The 15,302-nt window shown below is 35.3% G+C and overlaps 1 protein-coding gene across 1 annotated transcript in view; it reads left to right on the top strand.

The window, feature by feature from the left end:
- The window catches only part of WDR27 (WD repeat domain 27), a 302,935-nt gene that overhangs the window by 25,188 nt on the left and 262,445 nt on the right, over positions 1-15,302 (top strand). The window contains exons 9-12 of the mRNA XM_044675486.1: positions 5,995-6,098; positions 6,590-6,657; positions 7,056-7,177; positions 7,632-7,714. Coding sequence (XP_044531421.1) covers positions 5,995-6,098; positions 6,590-6,657; positions 7,056-7,177; positions 7,632-7,714 — 377 coding nt within the window. The remainder of the gene's footprint in view (positions 1-5,994; positions 6,099-6,589; positions 6,658-7,055; positions 7,178-7,631; positions 7,715-15,302) is intronic.

Here is a 15,302-nt window from a genome sequence, read left to right as displayed (position 1 = left end):
TAGTCAAGTGACTTATACGTGTATTCCAAATGTAGGCTGATCTCTCTCTTGGAGGAGAAAATAATGGAATTTGGAACACTTCTCTCTAGGCTCCAGGTTACTAGGGGCAAACATTCCTAAAGGAAACTGGAGTGAGATTTTAATGAGAAAAAAAAATAACCTAATATAGAGGAGAGAAGACTTGATTCTAGTGAGACTGTCACAGAGGGAACTAGTGTTTTAAAGAGGAGAAAAATTAGCTGTATAATGAGAGCTTAAAAAAAGACTTGAGGCTGTTCTTGAAGAGAGCTGGGGAGCAGCTGGGGGGCTCAATGTATTGGGAGTCAGGTCTAGAGATGGGAGGTCCTGGGTTCACATTTGGCCTTAGACACTTCCCAGCTGTGTGATCCTGGGCAAGTCACTTAACCCCCACTGCCTAGCCCTTAATGCTCTTCTGTCTTGGGACCAATACACAGTATTGATTTTAAGAAGGAAAGTAAGAGTTTAAAATAAAAAGATAAGAGAGGTGGATGCTCTGAGGAAGAAATTAATTTATATAATTAATTAATTATAATTAATTTATAATATAAATATAAATAATATATATATAAAGAAGGATGTAATAGAACCATGGAAGCTACTAGGTGAAAGATCATTGAGTAAGGGTAGGAGAAAGAAGAGTAGTAGGAAGTGGTAACTTCTTGATCAGGGGAATTAAGGCAACTATTTTTTTATTCTTGTTCTGGTAACAATAGAGAGGTCTGTTATCTTCTTGGAGCATGTATCTAAGACATAACAGACAGTCTTTCCAGGCTTTGTCAAAACAGATGACAGCTTCCTATATCTGATTCCTGTGATTCCTGCAGGCACAAATGATACTGCCAGAAGAAACTTTAAAAATATTGTTAATGGGGGCAGCTGGGTAGCTCAGTGGAGTGAGAGTCAGGCCTAGAGACGGGAGGTCCTAGGTTCAAACCCGGCCTCAGCCACTTCCCAGCTGTGTGACCCTGGGCAAGTCACTTGACCCCCATTGCCCACCCTTACCAATCTTCCACCTATGAGACAATACACCGAAGTACAAGGGTTTAAAAAAAATATTGTCAATGATTATGAAGCATTGGACAAGAAACTGAAGATTATGTCTATTGCAAGAAAACTAAGTAGAAAACACAATTTTAGACATGAAACTGGCCAAAGAAAGTGGTGTCTGAGAATGATATTTGGATGTTTGAATTGTATCTTAAAATAAATGACAGATTACTGGCCACAGATTGAATAACAAAGGCTGATAAAAAAATATGTTTGCTCAGTCTCTTGCAAATCTAATCAAAGCAGCCTTAAATTTAAAACAATGGGTTATGGAGAAGATTGATTTTGGATTTCTCTTAAGCTAGAGTAGCTAAAACAAATAAGCAAACAAAAAACAAAACAAAACATGAATAGCAGTTAAGAAACTGCTAGTTCAAAGGAGACAAAATCCAAGAAAGGAACTAATAGTGAACTAAAACCTCTGGCTTCAAATAACAGTATACAAATGTCCAACATATAGGGAACAAAGAGGAATTCAAGGTCCTTACAGGGACAGACAAATTTGATCTCATGAATATCACTGAAACTTAGTATAATGGAACCCATGACTGAACAGTGACTCTGGATGTGCTTTGCTCCTTGCAAAGAGATATTATCAGTTGAATGGGATGAGGAAGGTGACACTGTATATTAAAAACTTATAGTTAGGGCAGTTAAGTGACTCAGTGCATAGATAGGTGTGGAGTTGGGAGGTCCTGGATTCAAATTTGGCCTCACATACTTTCTAGCTATATGACCCTGGGTAAGTCATTTAATCCCAATTACCTAGCTCTTACTACTCTTCTATCTTGGAACCAATACTTAATCTTGATTTTTAAGGCTAATGGTAAAGTTAAAAAAACCCAAACCAAATCTAAAGTAATGTGAGGAAATCCAGAAACTAGGAAGGGAATTATGATGGCAGGGTATTTGGATGAAGGTTAACAGAAGGAGAAATAGAAGTGATCTTGTCCTTAGAACACCATTCCACATGGACAGAAAGAGGAAACAGATGAATTTGGGAAACTGACCAAAACCCCGACATGGAGTCATGAGGACCTTCAGTTTTATAGACATTTACCAAAGTTCTCTCTTCTAAAAGCAGACAAGCTAATAACTTTTTGACTTGTCTGGGTGATAATTTCATCCTTCAAAAGGTAGATAAAAGAACAAAAGAAAATTCCATTCTGGTTCTGAGTCTCATTAATAGGAAGGGAGGGAGTGGTTGCTAGAGTGGAAATGATGGGAACTCTTCATCTTACAATTTGATAGAGAAAGAGAAGTCTGAGTGTACCCTGATATATATGCTAGATTTGGGAAAAAAGGATGTTGGAATTCAGAGGAAATACTGTAGATAAGATCCCATGTACTAATGTGATACATGAGATATGGGAGTTGCTCAAGAATGAAATGCTGAAGACAAGAAAACAAATGTTCCAGTGAGGAGGAAAAATAGCATTTGTTTGAAGAGATAGTATGGGTGCATTAGCATCTCATTACTCAATTTAGATTTAAAAGAGAAATGTGTAGGAGTTGGAAGTGGGAGCAGGTAATAGAAGATTAATATGTGCATAGAATGGACTTGTAAAAATACTGCTGGGAATAGTAATAAAACTCAGAATGTTGTAGAACTGGAAGGGGAAGATAAAAGCAACAGAGTCAGGCTTTGTTTTTAAAGCTATTTTAGGAGAAAAAGGAGGATCAAATAACAGATAATATAGTTGCACTGGAGGCTGGGGGAATGAGATAGTGATAACTGATATGAGGGAGAAGGCAGAGCAACTCCATTCTTCTTTTGCTTCTTGGCAATTTGCCAAAGAGAATGACCACATTGGAATGACATATCAAAAATGATTAATAGGGAACTGATATCCAGGATAAGTAAGAGGCTAGTAAGAGAGCACCTGGCTTCCTTGGATGCATTTATGTTGCCTGATTCAAATGAACTATATTCTTGGGTATTTAAAAAACTGGTACACAAAAATGTGATTGCTGAGTTATGTAATATTTGAAAGATCATGAAAAATGGGAGAGGGCACCACTGGATTGGAGAAAGAAAAATATTGTACAATATGTCTGTAAACTACAGATACTGAGAATATTCTGGAAAATGTCATTGCAGACAGAAATATCTAGTAAAGGGAACCAGTGTTAAACAAAGAGTCATCAAGAACAACCCAGCAATGGGAGGTCCTGGGTTCAGTTCTGGCCAGGAGCACTTCCTAGATGTATGATCCTGGGCAAGTTGCTTAACCTCCATTGCTTAGCCTTATTGCTCTTATCTCTTAGAACCAATACACAATATTGATTCTAAAATGGAAGGTAAGGGTTAAAAAAAAATGGCCCATGCCAGACTTACCTTCTTTTTTTTTTGACAGGATTAGTAAACTAGTAGATAAGTAAGGAATATTGTAGGATAATTAAACTTAGATTTTAACAAAGCTTTTGATGAAGCAATTCATATACTTAATGTGGAGAAGATGGAGAAATAAGGTTTAGACTATCACAATTAGATAGATTTAGCACTGGTTGTCTGGACAGACTCAGAGTAGTTGTTAATGGTTCAATGTCAACATGGCTAGAGGTCTCTAAAAGAGTATCCTAGGTATATTCAGTTGGCTCTGTGCTACTTAACATTTTTAATCATTGACGTCATTGAAAGCATAGATGGTATGCTCATCACTGTTGCAGATGATTCAGAGCTAACTCGCTGGATGATAGAATCAGGATGCAAAAGGATTTTGACAGATTAGAGCAGAGTAGTTAAACCTTTTTCATGGCTGTTGGGAACCAGATAAAAATATAATTGGGAAATATTTAACAAAATAAATAAAAATACATTAGGAACAATGTAACGTTAATATGTGGCTTCCTAAATCAATCTCCTGCTGGTTTTTTATGTGGTGTGATGGCCCCCATTTTTACTTGGGTTTGACCCCACTGGACTAGAGCAGGGATTGGCCAACTATGGTTAGTGAATCAGATCCAGCCACTGCTTACTTTTTAGCAGGGCTTTGATCTAAGAATGCATTTTACATTTGTATATTAAATTTTATTGTATTTAAAAATCCAAAAACCATACCTTGCTTTAGGGTTGCACAAAAATTGGTGGGCCAGCTTTACCTATCCTTGCATTCAAGCTAAGAAGGTGACAGTTATTAGGGATAAATGTTAAGTCTTATACTTAAGGACTGTCAACTTTGAATGCACAAGATAGGGGAGACTGTAAATAGCAGCTATTCTGATAAAGACTTTCTTTATCAGACTTTATCCACAGCTTTAGTGGACTCTACCCTTAATATGAGTCAACAATGTGATATAGCTGCCAAAGATGCTAATATACTATTGGACTGCATTTAGAAAAACTTACAGTAATAGGGAGGTGACAGCCCCACTGTAGTTATTACAATGGAAATGTGGTTATCAGTCTGTGTTCACTGAGGGTAGGGACAATTGTTTTTGCTTTTTCCTTCTATCCTTAGTGCTTAGTTTAGGGCCTAAAACATAATAGATACTTAATAAATGTTTTTTTTCACCTATAACCTTTTTTCCAATTGTCTTGCCCTTGACTTTATCTTAAGATAGAAAATGCTTAAAGGCATGATTTTAATATTCAACATTGTTTAGTGTGGATATATAGAATATATATATGTTTATATGCTTATATATATATATATAATTAGAACAATGAGGCAGCTAATGGGAACATCAGCTTTGTAGTAAAGAGGTTTGATTTCTTACTCTTTGACTTATTTCTTTTTTTTAACCTTACTCCAGTTTATTGTTTCCAATATTGATAGTTATCATTTTAGCAATTAAGGCTCCCATCTGTGGGGTGTTTTAAGGCTTGAAAATTGTTTTTATCTTTTGTTTCATTTGATCCTTACAACAACCTCAGGAGGGAAGTGGTATTCTTATCTTACTCCCAAGGAAACCAGCTGAGAGAAGTTAGTGCGGTGTCCAGGGTCCCACAGTTAGTCATTGTCTGAGGGCAGGGCAGGTTTTCCTGACTCTAAGTCCAGTGCTCCATCCACTACACTGACTTGCTTCCTGGTAAAATAGAGAATGTTGATTTGGGGCTGGAATGTACCTAGAAGGTTATCTGGACCAGCCTAGAGAGGTCTGGAGAGTTAGTAACTGAGGCTTAGAGAGTTCAGTAATTTGCCCCAGATCACCCATAGAGGGTCAGAGTCAGGATTTGAATCCAGGTCTTGATTCCAGAATTATTGCTTTTTCCACTTTACTCAATCGCCTCATAAAATAGCTGTTTTTGATTTGTACTCACCACTTCATAATATTAATAAGTGAGGATAGATAGATAAACTGAATGTTTGCTCTTTTGCTTTGTTAACACATTACTACTACTCCTGCCTCTCTTCTTTTGAGCTTTAGGGAAAAAATTCCTTCAGTAACATGATGAAATTGGGGACCAGACTGTGAGCCAACCTAAGTTGACTCTCTTCTTCTATTTTTCATAGTGTATAAAAAAAGAAATCCAAAGCAATTTTAATAACAAAATGTAATTAGAAAGGTGAATCTGCTGAAGAAATTACTGAATTAATTCTAAAAATAGGAGTAGTTAGGTAGCACAGGGGATAGGGCACCAGTCACTTAAACTCAATTGCCTATACTTTATTGCTCTTCTGCCTTAGAATCAATACTTAGTATAGATTCTAAGATAGATAGTAAGCAGTAAAAAAATAATAATATAAATAACATCAGGATTATTTATGATTATTTTTTGTTACCAATGCCCTGGCTTCCCTACATTAGTTTAGATGATACAGAATTGAATGTAACATTGTAATTTAAACAGCTAAATGAAATAAATAATAATGATTTAAGGAGGGGTGGGATAGAGAACATAGGATACCAAAGGTTTTTAAGTCTCTTGAACATTATGCTCCAAAGTCTACAAATTCCATTTTTCTTTTACTTTGAAATAAGCTTCAATAATGTCAACACGAGATGTTTGTGGATAGGAAGCTCAACTGGTTTCTTCATAATTAACTTGGACAACTTTGAATTGGAATTTGTTTTATGTTTTAAAGGTAAGGTCATAAGATATTCAATATTTGCCTGATAATTTGAACACTTTTCTTTCATCTAGTATGAGCAAAAGGTATAATTTTGGGGGAGTGATTGGATGGCTCAGTGGATTGAGAGCCAGGCCCAGAGACCAGAGGTCCTGGGTTCAAATGTGGCCTTGAACATTTCCTAGTTGTGTGACCCTGGGCAAGTCACTTAATCCCCATTGCCCACCCTTACCACTCTTCTGCCTTGGAACCAATACACAGTAATGATTCTAAGACAGAAGGCAAGGGTTTAAAAAAAAGGTATAATTTTTCTTATAGAAAATATGCTTCTACATTATAATTTATCTTATTGAAGGATGCTAACCAATACAATTTGAAATTAAGATCTTTGCTCTATTTGATTTATTAAAGAAAATAATAATTAACAAAAAATAAATATTTCTCTAATCATTTTGAAAATAAAAATTCCTCCATCATTTATAAATTTGCCTTTTTTTAAAATTAAGATTTCAGTAACCTCAGCATTAAAGTTGCTGGATCATGTGCAATAATGAATAAAGCTGCTAATCATAAGGTGAGTACATTTAATGGCATTTCTATAAGAATTTAGTAGCTTACTTTATCATTTATCTTTAATTTGAACTTCTTAAAAGAAGATAGAATTATCTGAGAGTTTAAAGGTTAGTCTAGTGATTTGCAAATTATTGACATAAATAATTAAGTTGTAAATTGTGGATGATACTGTACCAGTCACTTAATTTCCCTGCTGTTTAGTTTCTTTAACTGCAGAATGGGAGAGTAAATCTAGATCACTTGTATTGTCCATTTGCTACTTAATGAATGTTGTTGAGTTTAATTGACTGCTTGGTGACTTGCCTTTGTTTTTATTCATGATTTTGGTAGTAAGTACACATGTATCACTATATTTCGTGATTGCCCGTGTTTGTATCATTTCCTTGTTCTGCCCTGCAGGTTTTCTGCTTGCTCACCTCTATGTTTGGAAATCAAATTGCTGTGTTGGAGATTAATCTTCTGGCACTCATGATATCACAGCAATGTCATGACATGAGAGAGACCCTTTCAGTTATTGCCAGGTACTTTCTAAGCAGTGCCACTCAGTGGACATTTCTCAAGACAGACTTTTAAATTCCTGTTTCTCATAAGCAATGCAAGTGAACTTTATCAACTGTGACATTTTGCTGTGTTAGTACAGAGATAGATTTTCATCCAGATCACTGAACTGTTTTGAATTATTTTGTGGATTTCCACACTACACATCTTAATTTAAAATGACATATGAATACATATACACAGATGTATTTCAGAGTAGAACAGTAATTCTAATTGAAAATATATAATAACATGATTGGGGATATCAGGCTGAGGCCAGTCTTGTTCCATTTTAAAAATTCTAACAACTGTAAGGACTAGTTATTTGTAATTATCCTGAATTATTTACATGTAGTAGGCACTAGATATCTATTTATTTAAAATTATCTTCATCATATTAATGACTTCCTTTGTATTTTGTATTAAAATTTTTTTTAGTTCTTGCCTCCTGTCAACCTCTCCACTGTACATTACAGCTTTTAAGAAGAAAAATACTAAGTCAGCTAGTCAAAAGAAGACTGGTTAGTATAAATCCTTCTTCTTGATTCTCTGGAATGGGAAATTTATACTCTAATGGTTCTCTATAGAACTAAAATGTTATGTCAAATTATTCTCTTAGCTAACAAAGCTACATATTTTTGCATATATGTGTGCATTTAATGTGTTCCATTTTTTTAGTAAACTAAACTGTGTTTTCAAAGAGAAGACAATCATTTATTCATTGTTTACTTCTTTTTTTTAATTGGAAAGATCTATGATTTTATTGGGAATGGATGCTCTGTACAGATCAGTACAGATCACAGAGCCTCATATGTCTTCATGTTTGGTGATTTTTCTTCATATCTCTTTAAGTCTATCGTAGAGGATCTATCTAGTGGAAACCTCTTTCTTCTTTATTATCATAGTGGTATCATTGTAAGATTTGGGTCATTTATTTAATCAATAAATGTTTATTAGCCACCTTCTATGAGTAATGTATTTTAGTCAGTGCTGGGAATTCAAAGACAAAACAAATATGATTTCCTGCCTCAAAAGGTTCTTATTTGTTCTTGGGGATGGAATGAGTTGGGAAAGATATACCATTTACAAGTAGAAAGTAACTTGAAAAAGGAGAGAACATTAACAACTGTGAGACTTCTGACAGAAGCTGCCAGCTAACTTGAATTTTCAAGGAAACTAAAGATTTCAGGAGATGGAAGCGAAATGAGGAAATATTCAGGCAAGCAAGACATATGATGCAGAGCCTTGGAAGTGGAATGGGAGATAGAATGTGAAGTTAGGTAAATACCAGGTAAGCCACTTGGTAGATTATTGAACATATGAGGAATAGTAAATAAATATTAAAAAGTAGGGTGGGACAAGATTTCAAAGGATTTGCAAATCAAAATTGAGAAGTTTTTATTTTCTTCAAAAAGTAAGAAATAAGGGACAGCTAGGTGGCTCAGTGAATTGAAAGCCAGACCTAGAGATGGGATGTCCTGGAATCAAATCTGGCCTTAGACACTTCCTAGCTATGTGACACTGACAAAGTCACTTAATCCTCATTGCCCAGCCCTTACTTCTGCCTTGGAACCAATACACAGTATTGATTCTAAGACAGAAGGTAAGGATTAAAAAAAAGATGAAGGTTGCAGTGGTGAGCAGTTACAGATAATTAAAAATGCTGCACAATTTCCTTTAATTCAGTCATAATAGATATCCTCTTTCTGTTAACTTAATCATTGACTCAGATTATTCTTCATATATAGCATTTCTCCAAAATACCTAAATTGATGACTTATCTTGCTACATACCATAATCTTTGCAGTATATGCTTTTCATCTACATTGTTTTTTCTTTTCCTTTTACAAATATGTTTTTTAAGTGAGCATTTGTCATCCCCCTTCTTCCTGGGCCATAAACAAACAAAAAAAAAGAATAGCAAAACAAATTTCCATATTGGTCATGTCCAAAAATCTCTGTCTCATTCTGCATATTTAGTCCCTTACCTGTCAGTAGGTGGGTATCATTCTTCTTTTTTTTTTAAAAAAAACAAAGTTATTATAAGTTGCTCTGCTTCTGCTGTCTTCACTCTGCTTCACTTTTAGAATTACCTTGCAAAACACACTTCCATATGGTCACTTTTGACACTAATATAAAACCCAAACCCCAAAATAAAATTGTAAATACCCTGATGTAAAAGATAGTATGCTTTGATCCACATCTATCTGACTCCAACAGTTCTTTCTCTGGAGGTGCATAGCACTCTCTGTTATAAGTCTCTTAGGATTGTCCCAGATCATTTCATTGCTGAGAGTAGCCAAGTCTTCACAGTTGATCATTGTACTTACTGTGTACAATGTTCTCCCAGTTCTGCTTATTTCACTGTATATCAGTTCATGAAGATCTTTTCAGCTTTTTCTGAAATCATCTTGCTTATTATTTCTTATAGCACAATAGTATTCCATCACCAACATATATCACAATTTGTTCAACCATTCCCCAATTGATGGACATCCTTTCAATTTCCAATTCTTTGCTATTACAGAAAGAGCTGCTATAAATATTTTTGTACAAGTAGATACTTTCCCATTTTTTAATTTTCTCTTTGGAACCCAGACCCAGTAGTGGTATTATAGGATCAAAGGGTATACACAGTTTCATAGTCCTTTGGGCTTAGTTCCAAATTGCTCTCCAGAATGGTTGGATCAGTTCAGAACTCTCACAACAATAATGCATTAGTGTCCCAATTTTGCCACATCCCCTCCAATATTTATCGTTTTTGTTTACTGTTTTATTGACCAATCTGATAGGTATAAAGTGGTACTTCATTGTTGTTTTAATTTGCATTTCAATAATCAAGAGTGATTAGAACAGATTTTCATATGATTATTGATAGTTTTCATCTAAAAATTGCTTGTTCATATCCTTTGACCATTTGTCAGTTGGGTTATGACTTGTATTATAAATTTGACTTAGTTCTATATAGATTTGAGAAATTAGATCTTTATCAGAGAACTTTGTTATAAAATTTCCCCCAGATTGATGTTTCTCTTCTGATCTTGTTTATATTAGTTTTGTTCATACAAATGCTTTTTAAATTTAATGTAATCAAGATTATTCATTTTATATCTTATAATATTCTCTATCTCTTGTTTGATCATAAATTTAATAAATGGCTAGGGATTTTGCTTAACTTTGCCTCTCAAAGGTGTTCTCCCCTGAAACAGAAAGCTGACCTGAAAGAGAGATCAAGATGGGTGACTGTGAGGTTTTGCTCAAGCCAGTCTAGTAAGAGTCTCTTTTCAGGATAATCACCAACCCAACAATCTTTTCCCTTCTTCCACTATATAATAGATCTGACTGCTTTCCTAAGTTTATGATTATTTATTTAAATGAAGGATAACAAAGATGAGGTCAGGAAAGAGGGTTATTAGGCTTCCTTTACTAATGACACAGATCAATAGCAAGTCTTTCAGCCTGGGCTAAAACCAAGGTTAGCCTGGAAATCCTCTCTGTCTGATATTCTTTTCTATGCTGACTAAACCTAGGCTAAATCCAAAAAGGAGTAAGTCTCTAGTTAATAGCTGGCATAGATGAGAGGTCAGACTTCAGGACCGATCCAGCCTACCCTCAGGAAACAGGAACAATTGCAGGGTTTCAGTATTTTTCAGGATAAGGTAGGACTCTCACAGGAAGGGGTTTATTTCCAGTCCTGGAGTAGGGTCTTGGATCTGGCTCTCTCCTCAGAGTCCCAGAGCACTCCCCCTCAGAGTCTGTTGAACTCTCAGAAGCCCCTCCTACCAAAATTCCAAATGGCCTCTGCCCTGTCTTTTCTGTTCCACCATATTCCAATGTATATTCATGCAAAATTACCTTTCCTCAAGGGTGTGAGATAATGGTCTGTACCTAGTTTCTGCCATACTGTTTTCAAATTTTCCTATCAGTTTTTGTTAAATGGTCAGTTCTTATTCGAAAAACTGGGGTCTTTGGGTTTATCAAATATTAGGCTGCTAAGATAATTTCTCCCTGTATATTGTGTATCCAATCTATTCCATTGATCTACCATTGTGTTTCTTAGACTTTACCACATTGTTTTGATGATTATTGCTTTAAAGTACAGTTTGAGATCTGATATTGCTAGGCCACCTTCCTTCACTTTTTAAAAATTAATTTCCTTGATATTCTTGACCTTTTGTTCTTTCAGATGATTTTGTTATTATTTTTTCTAGTTCTATAAAATAATTATTTGGCATTTTGATTGGTATGAATAAATTAATTTTGGTAGAATTGCCATTTTTTCATATTAGCTCAGCTTACCCATGAACAATTAATATTTTTTCTAGTTGTTTAGATCTGACTTTATTTGTGTTAAAAGTGTTTTGTAATTGTGTTTATATAATTCCTGGGTTTGTCTTGGCAAGCAGTTTTCCAGGTATTTTATATTGTCTAGAGTTATTTTAAATGGAATTTCTCTTTTTGTCTCTTGCTGCTAAACTTTGTTAATCTATACAAATGCTGATGATTTATGTGTATTTGTTTCGTATCCTACAACTTTACTAAAGTTATTATTTCAACTAGTTTTTTTTAGTTGATTCTCTAGGATTCTTAAGTATACCATCATATCATCTGCAAAGTTTAGTTTAGTTTTCTTATTAGCTCCTCCTCTTCTTAAAAAAGCACACTCATGTACTCTGATAGCTCCTCTTCCCTGCTAATAATTTTATTCCACATCTAATCTGAAGCTCTAAAATTCCTTCTGATGGCAGATTCACCTATTCCCTTAATCTGGCCACTCATTTACTCACACATTCAACATACATTATCAAATATCTACTACATGGAAACACTATTCTAGGGACTAGAGACATAGAAATAAAAATAAAACAACCTCTGACTTTAAGACCTTGTTTCTGTCTCACAGTCTAATTCAAAACTGGGTGGTCTTCTCAGTGCAATGCTAACCTTTAGGTAAAGGTAAAGGACCTTCTCAGGTCTGGGTACTTGGGAACTCTCACAATGAAAATTAATGATTGTCTTATGGTCCAGGTTGAACATTGGCCAAACAAGTGTCTGAGTGCCAATTGATGTTATTTTACTTTAATGCTGATATGGAGCCAGGGAAGCCTTATAGTCACTTATAGTAGCATCTCACTTAGGATCATACTGGGACAAGATGTTCAATTTTCATCTGAAAACCGACTGGAGAGACTGAATTTTGTCTTTCATCATGAAAAGCCTAAGCTCCTATGATTGCTAAGGGGGATGATAGAGAGTAAAGAGTCAGGGATAAAGATGGAGAAAGACAGGCACATTGTTGATGGAGGTATGAATTCTGGAAAGAAATTTGGAATCATGCTGAAAAAGTGATTAAAATGTTTATCTAGAGACCCTGTTTTTAGAAATATGCTCCAAAGATGATGACAATGAAAGAGAAGGCCAATATACATCTTTTATGATAGCATTTTTATGATATTAATAAAGCACTAAAACAAAAGAGATTCCCATTGATTAGAGGTGCACATATAAATGGATATTTATGATATTTATTAGAGAAGCATGGAATAATTTATATGAACTCTTACAAGGAGAAATAAATAGAACCAGGAAAACAATGTATGCAGTAACTACCATGATATCAATATAAAGAACAATAAAAACCTAGAGCTGAATTCTGTGTAATTATAGTGATTAAGCTTGGCCCGAAAATAAAGTTGAGAAAATATGCTAGTCTCCCTCCTTTGCTGAGTGGATATGGACCTTTACATATGGGATTATATAGAGATCCTGCTCTATAACCAGAGACTAATCTGAGTGGCCTAGGGTGGTCGTCGGATGCAAAGAATGAAACAGATTGGAAGCAAGGCTTGTTAGCTCATAGTACTTCAAGATATACTGAAGTCGCCACTTTATTATAAAGGAAATTAAAGATCCCCTTCCCCCAAAAGCCCAAGAAAGTTTCCCACAGTTACAGAGAGCAGGATTTTTACTATAATCAAAACAAAAGCCTTAGAAGCCTCCAGGTGTAGATAAAAAACCTATGCTAAACTATCAACTATATGTGTTATTTTTAAGTGAAGCCTGGGACATCTTGTTAGGCCGGAAAGCCCCTGAAGTTCTCAGCCTTGATGGTATTAAACAATTTTTTGAGCCTCATTATTATTATTATTTTTAAAACCCTTACCTCCTGTCTTGGAGTCAATACTGTGTATTGGCTCCAAGGCAGAAGAGTGGTAAGGGTAGGCAATGGGGGTCAAGTGACTTGCCCAAGGTCACACAGCTGGGAAGTGTCTGAGACCAGATTTGAACCTAGGACCTCCTGTCTCTAGGTCTGGCTCTCAATCCACTGAGCTACCCAGCTGCCCCCTGAGCCTCATTATTTTACTTTAATTCTGGGCAAAATGCTCTGCCAAGGGTTTGACCTTGGCCGTACCAGCCATCTGTGTTCTCGGTCAAAGGGGAACAGTTAGCCCCCCTCCTGCTGGAGTGCTGAGAGCCCAAAGCTTTTTCAATAAGACTTTAATGCATTTTGAAGGAAGGTGAGAATTATGAAAGGAATCAAAAGAGGAATCTCAGATTTTTATCTTAGATATCCCACTCCGGTTTCTCGACCTGAAAGGGAGAAAAACCAATACATGGCTCTGCTGGTCTGTATTGATCTTTTGAGGGGGTCCAGATAAAAATATCTACTTGAGATTCTAATTTCTCTTAATAGCTTCCGACATATCCCCCTTCTCTTCAAAATAACATGATTTATTAGACAGGAAAACTTTGAATAATGAAAGAAGTTAAGATTGGTTATAATCATCAGTTATAGTTGGATCTGATATGAATTACAGATCAAATTGTTTATGGCTCTCTACAGGATTAGTATTTGTGTATGTGTTGTTCAGTTTTAATGAATTGTTTTTTTTCATTTCTGTTATAAGGGATGACTCTCTGGGTAGAAAAGAGAGACATATAGTTAGAAATTGAGGTGATGTGAAAACAAAAATTGCAAATAAACTTTTGAAAAAAGATAATTCCTACATTGTGAGTCTGAGAAACCACATCAATCATGGAAATCAGAAACAGAGAATTAAAGAAGGGTGAATTTGTGGGAAAATAATTAGTTGTATTTTGCATATTTTGAGTTTGAAGTATCTTTGAGACATATTAGGGAAGATATTGAGCAGAGAGTAGGCAATGGGACTGGAACTTTTGGGAGAGATTTGTGCTTGCTATGAAGTGTTGGGAACATTGCACATAAATATGATAGTTTAATTCATGTGTGCTGATGAGAAATCCACGAGACAGCATGTAGAGAGAAAGAGACAGGGTTTAGCAATGAGTCTTTGATCTTTCCATTTATAGGATGCATAATATAGATGATATATTTGTAAAGGAACCTAAGAAAGGCTAATTTTCTATTTGTAGGAAGAGAAACACTACAGAACAGTGCCACAAGAGACTCAAGGAGAAGAGGGAAGGCCAACAGATCTGTTAGAAAATTTAAGAAGTATGAGAACTGAGAAAAATCCATTGGATTGCTAAATTCAAGAAATTATTAGTGACTTTTAGAGAGAACAGTTTTAGTCTAGTGGTAGTAACAGAACTGGATTGCAAAGTGTAGGTGGAAGGTAAAAGGGTGGAGTTAATGAGTATAGACAGATTTTTCCACAAATTTGACTGTGAAAGAGAGGGAGAGATGTAAGATTTTAACTTGAGATTATAGTAGAATCCATAAAGGTTGTTTTTTTTTTGTAATTGTTTAAAGTTGAATGAAATCTGATCATGTTTGCAGGTAGCAGGGAAAAAGTCAATGGAGAATAAATGGCTGAAAATTAGGGAGAGAAAGAGATGATCAAAGAGGCAAGATTTTGCTTGAGCTTAGAGGGTATGGGATCAAAGGTACAAGTAGAGTTGGAAGTGTTGGTAAAAAGTTGCTCTTTTGAGACTGAAACAAAGCAGAAGATCTTAAAGGTCATTTGAAATGTGAAAATGGGGAAAATGAGGAGCTCAAAGGCTTTAGGTTTTTCAATGGAGTATGAAATGAGGTTTTTTTTAACATTTATTAATATTCATTTTTAACATGGTTACATGATTCATGCTCCACCTTTCCCCTTCAACCCCCCCCCCCGCACCCCCCCC

This window comes from Gracilinanus agilis, chromosome 4 (genome assembly GCF_016433145.1).
Source record: "Gracilinanus agilis isolate LMUSP501 chromosome 4, AgileGrace, whole genome shotgun sequence".
Classification (NCBI taxonomy): Eukaryota; Metazoa; Chordata; class Mammalia; order Didelphimorphia; family Didelphidae; genus Gracilinanus; species Gracilinanus agilis.
The sequence above is the reverse complement of the archived record's forward strand: the minus strand, read 5'-3'. Positions and strand labels throughout refer to the sequence as shown.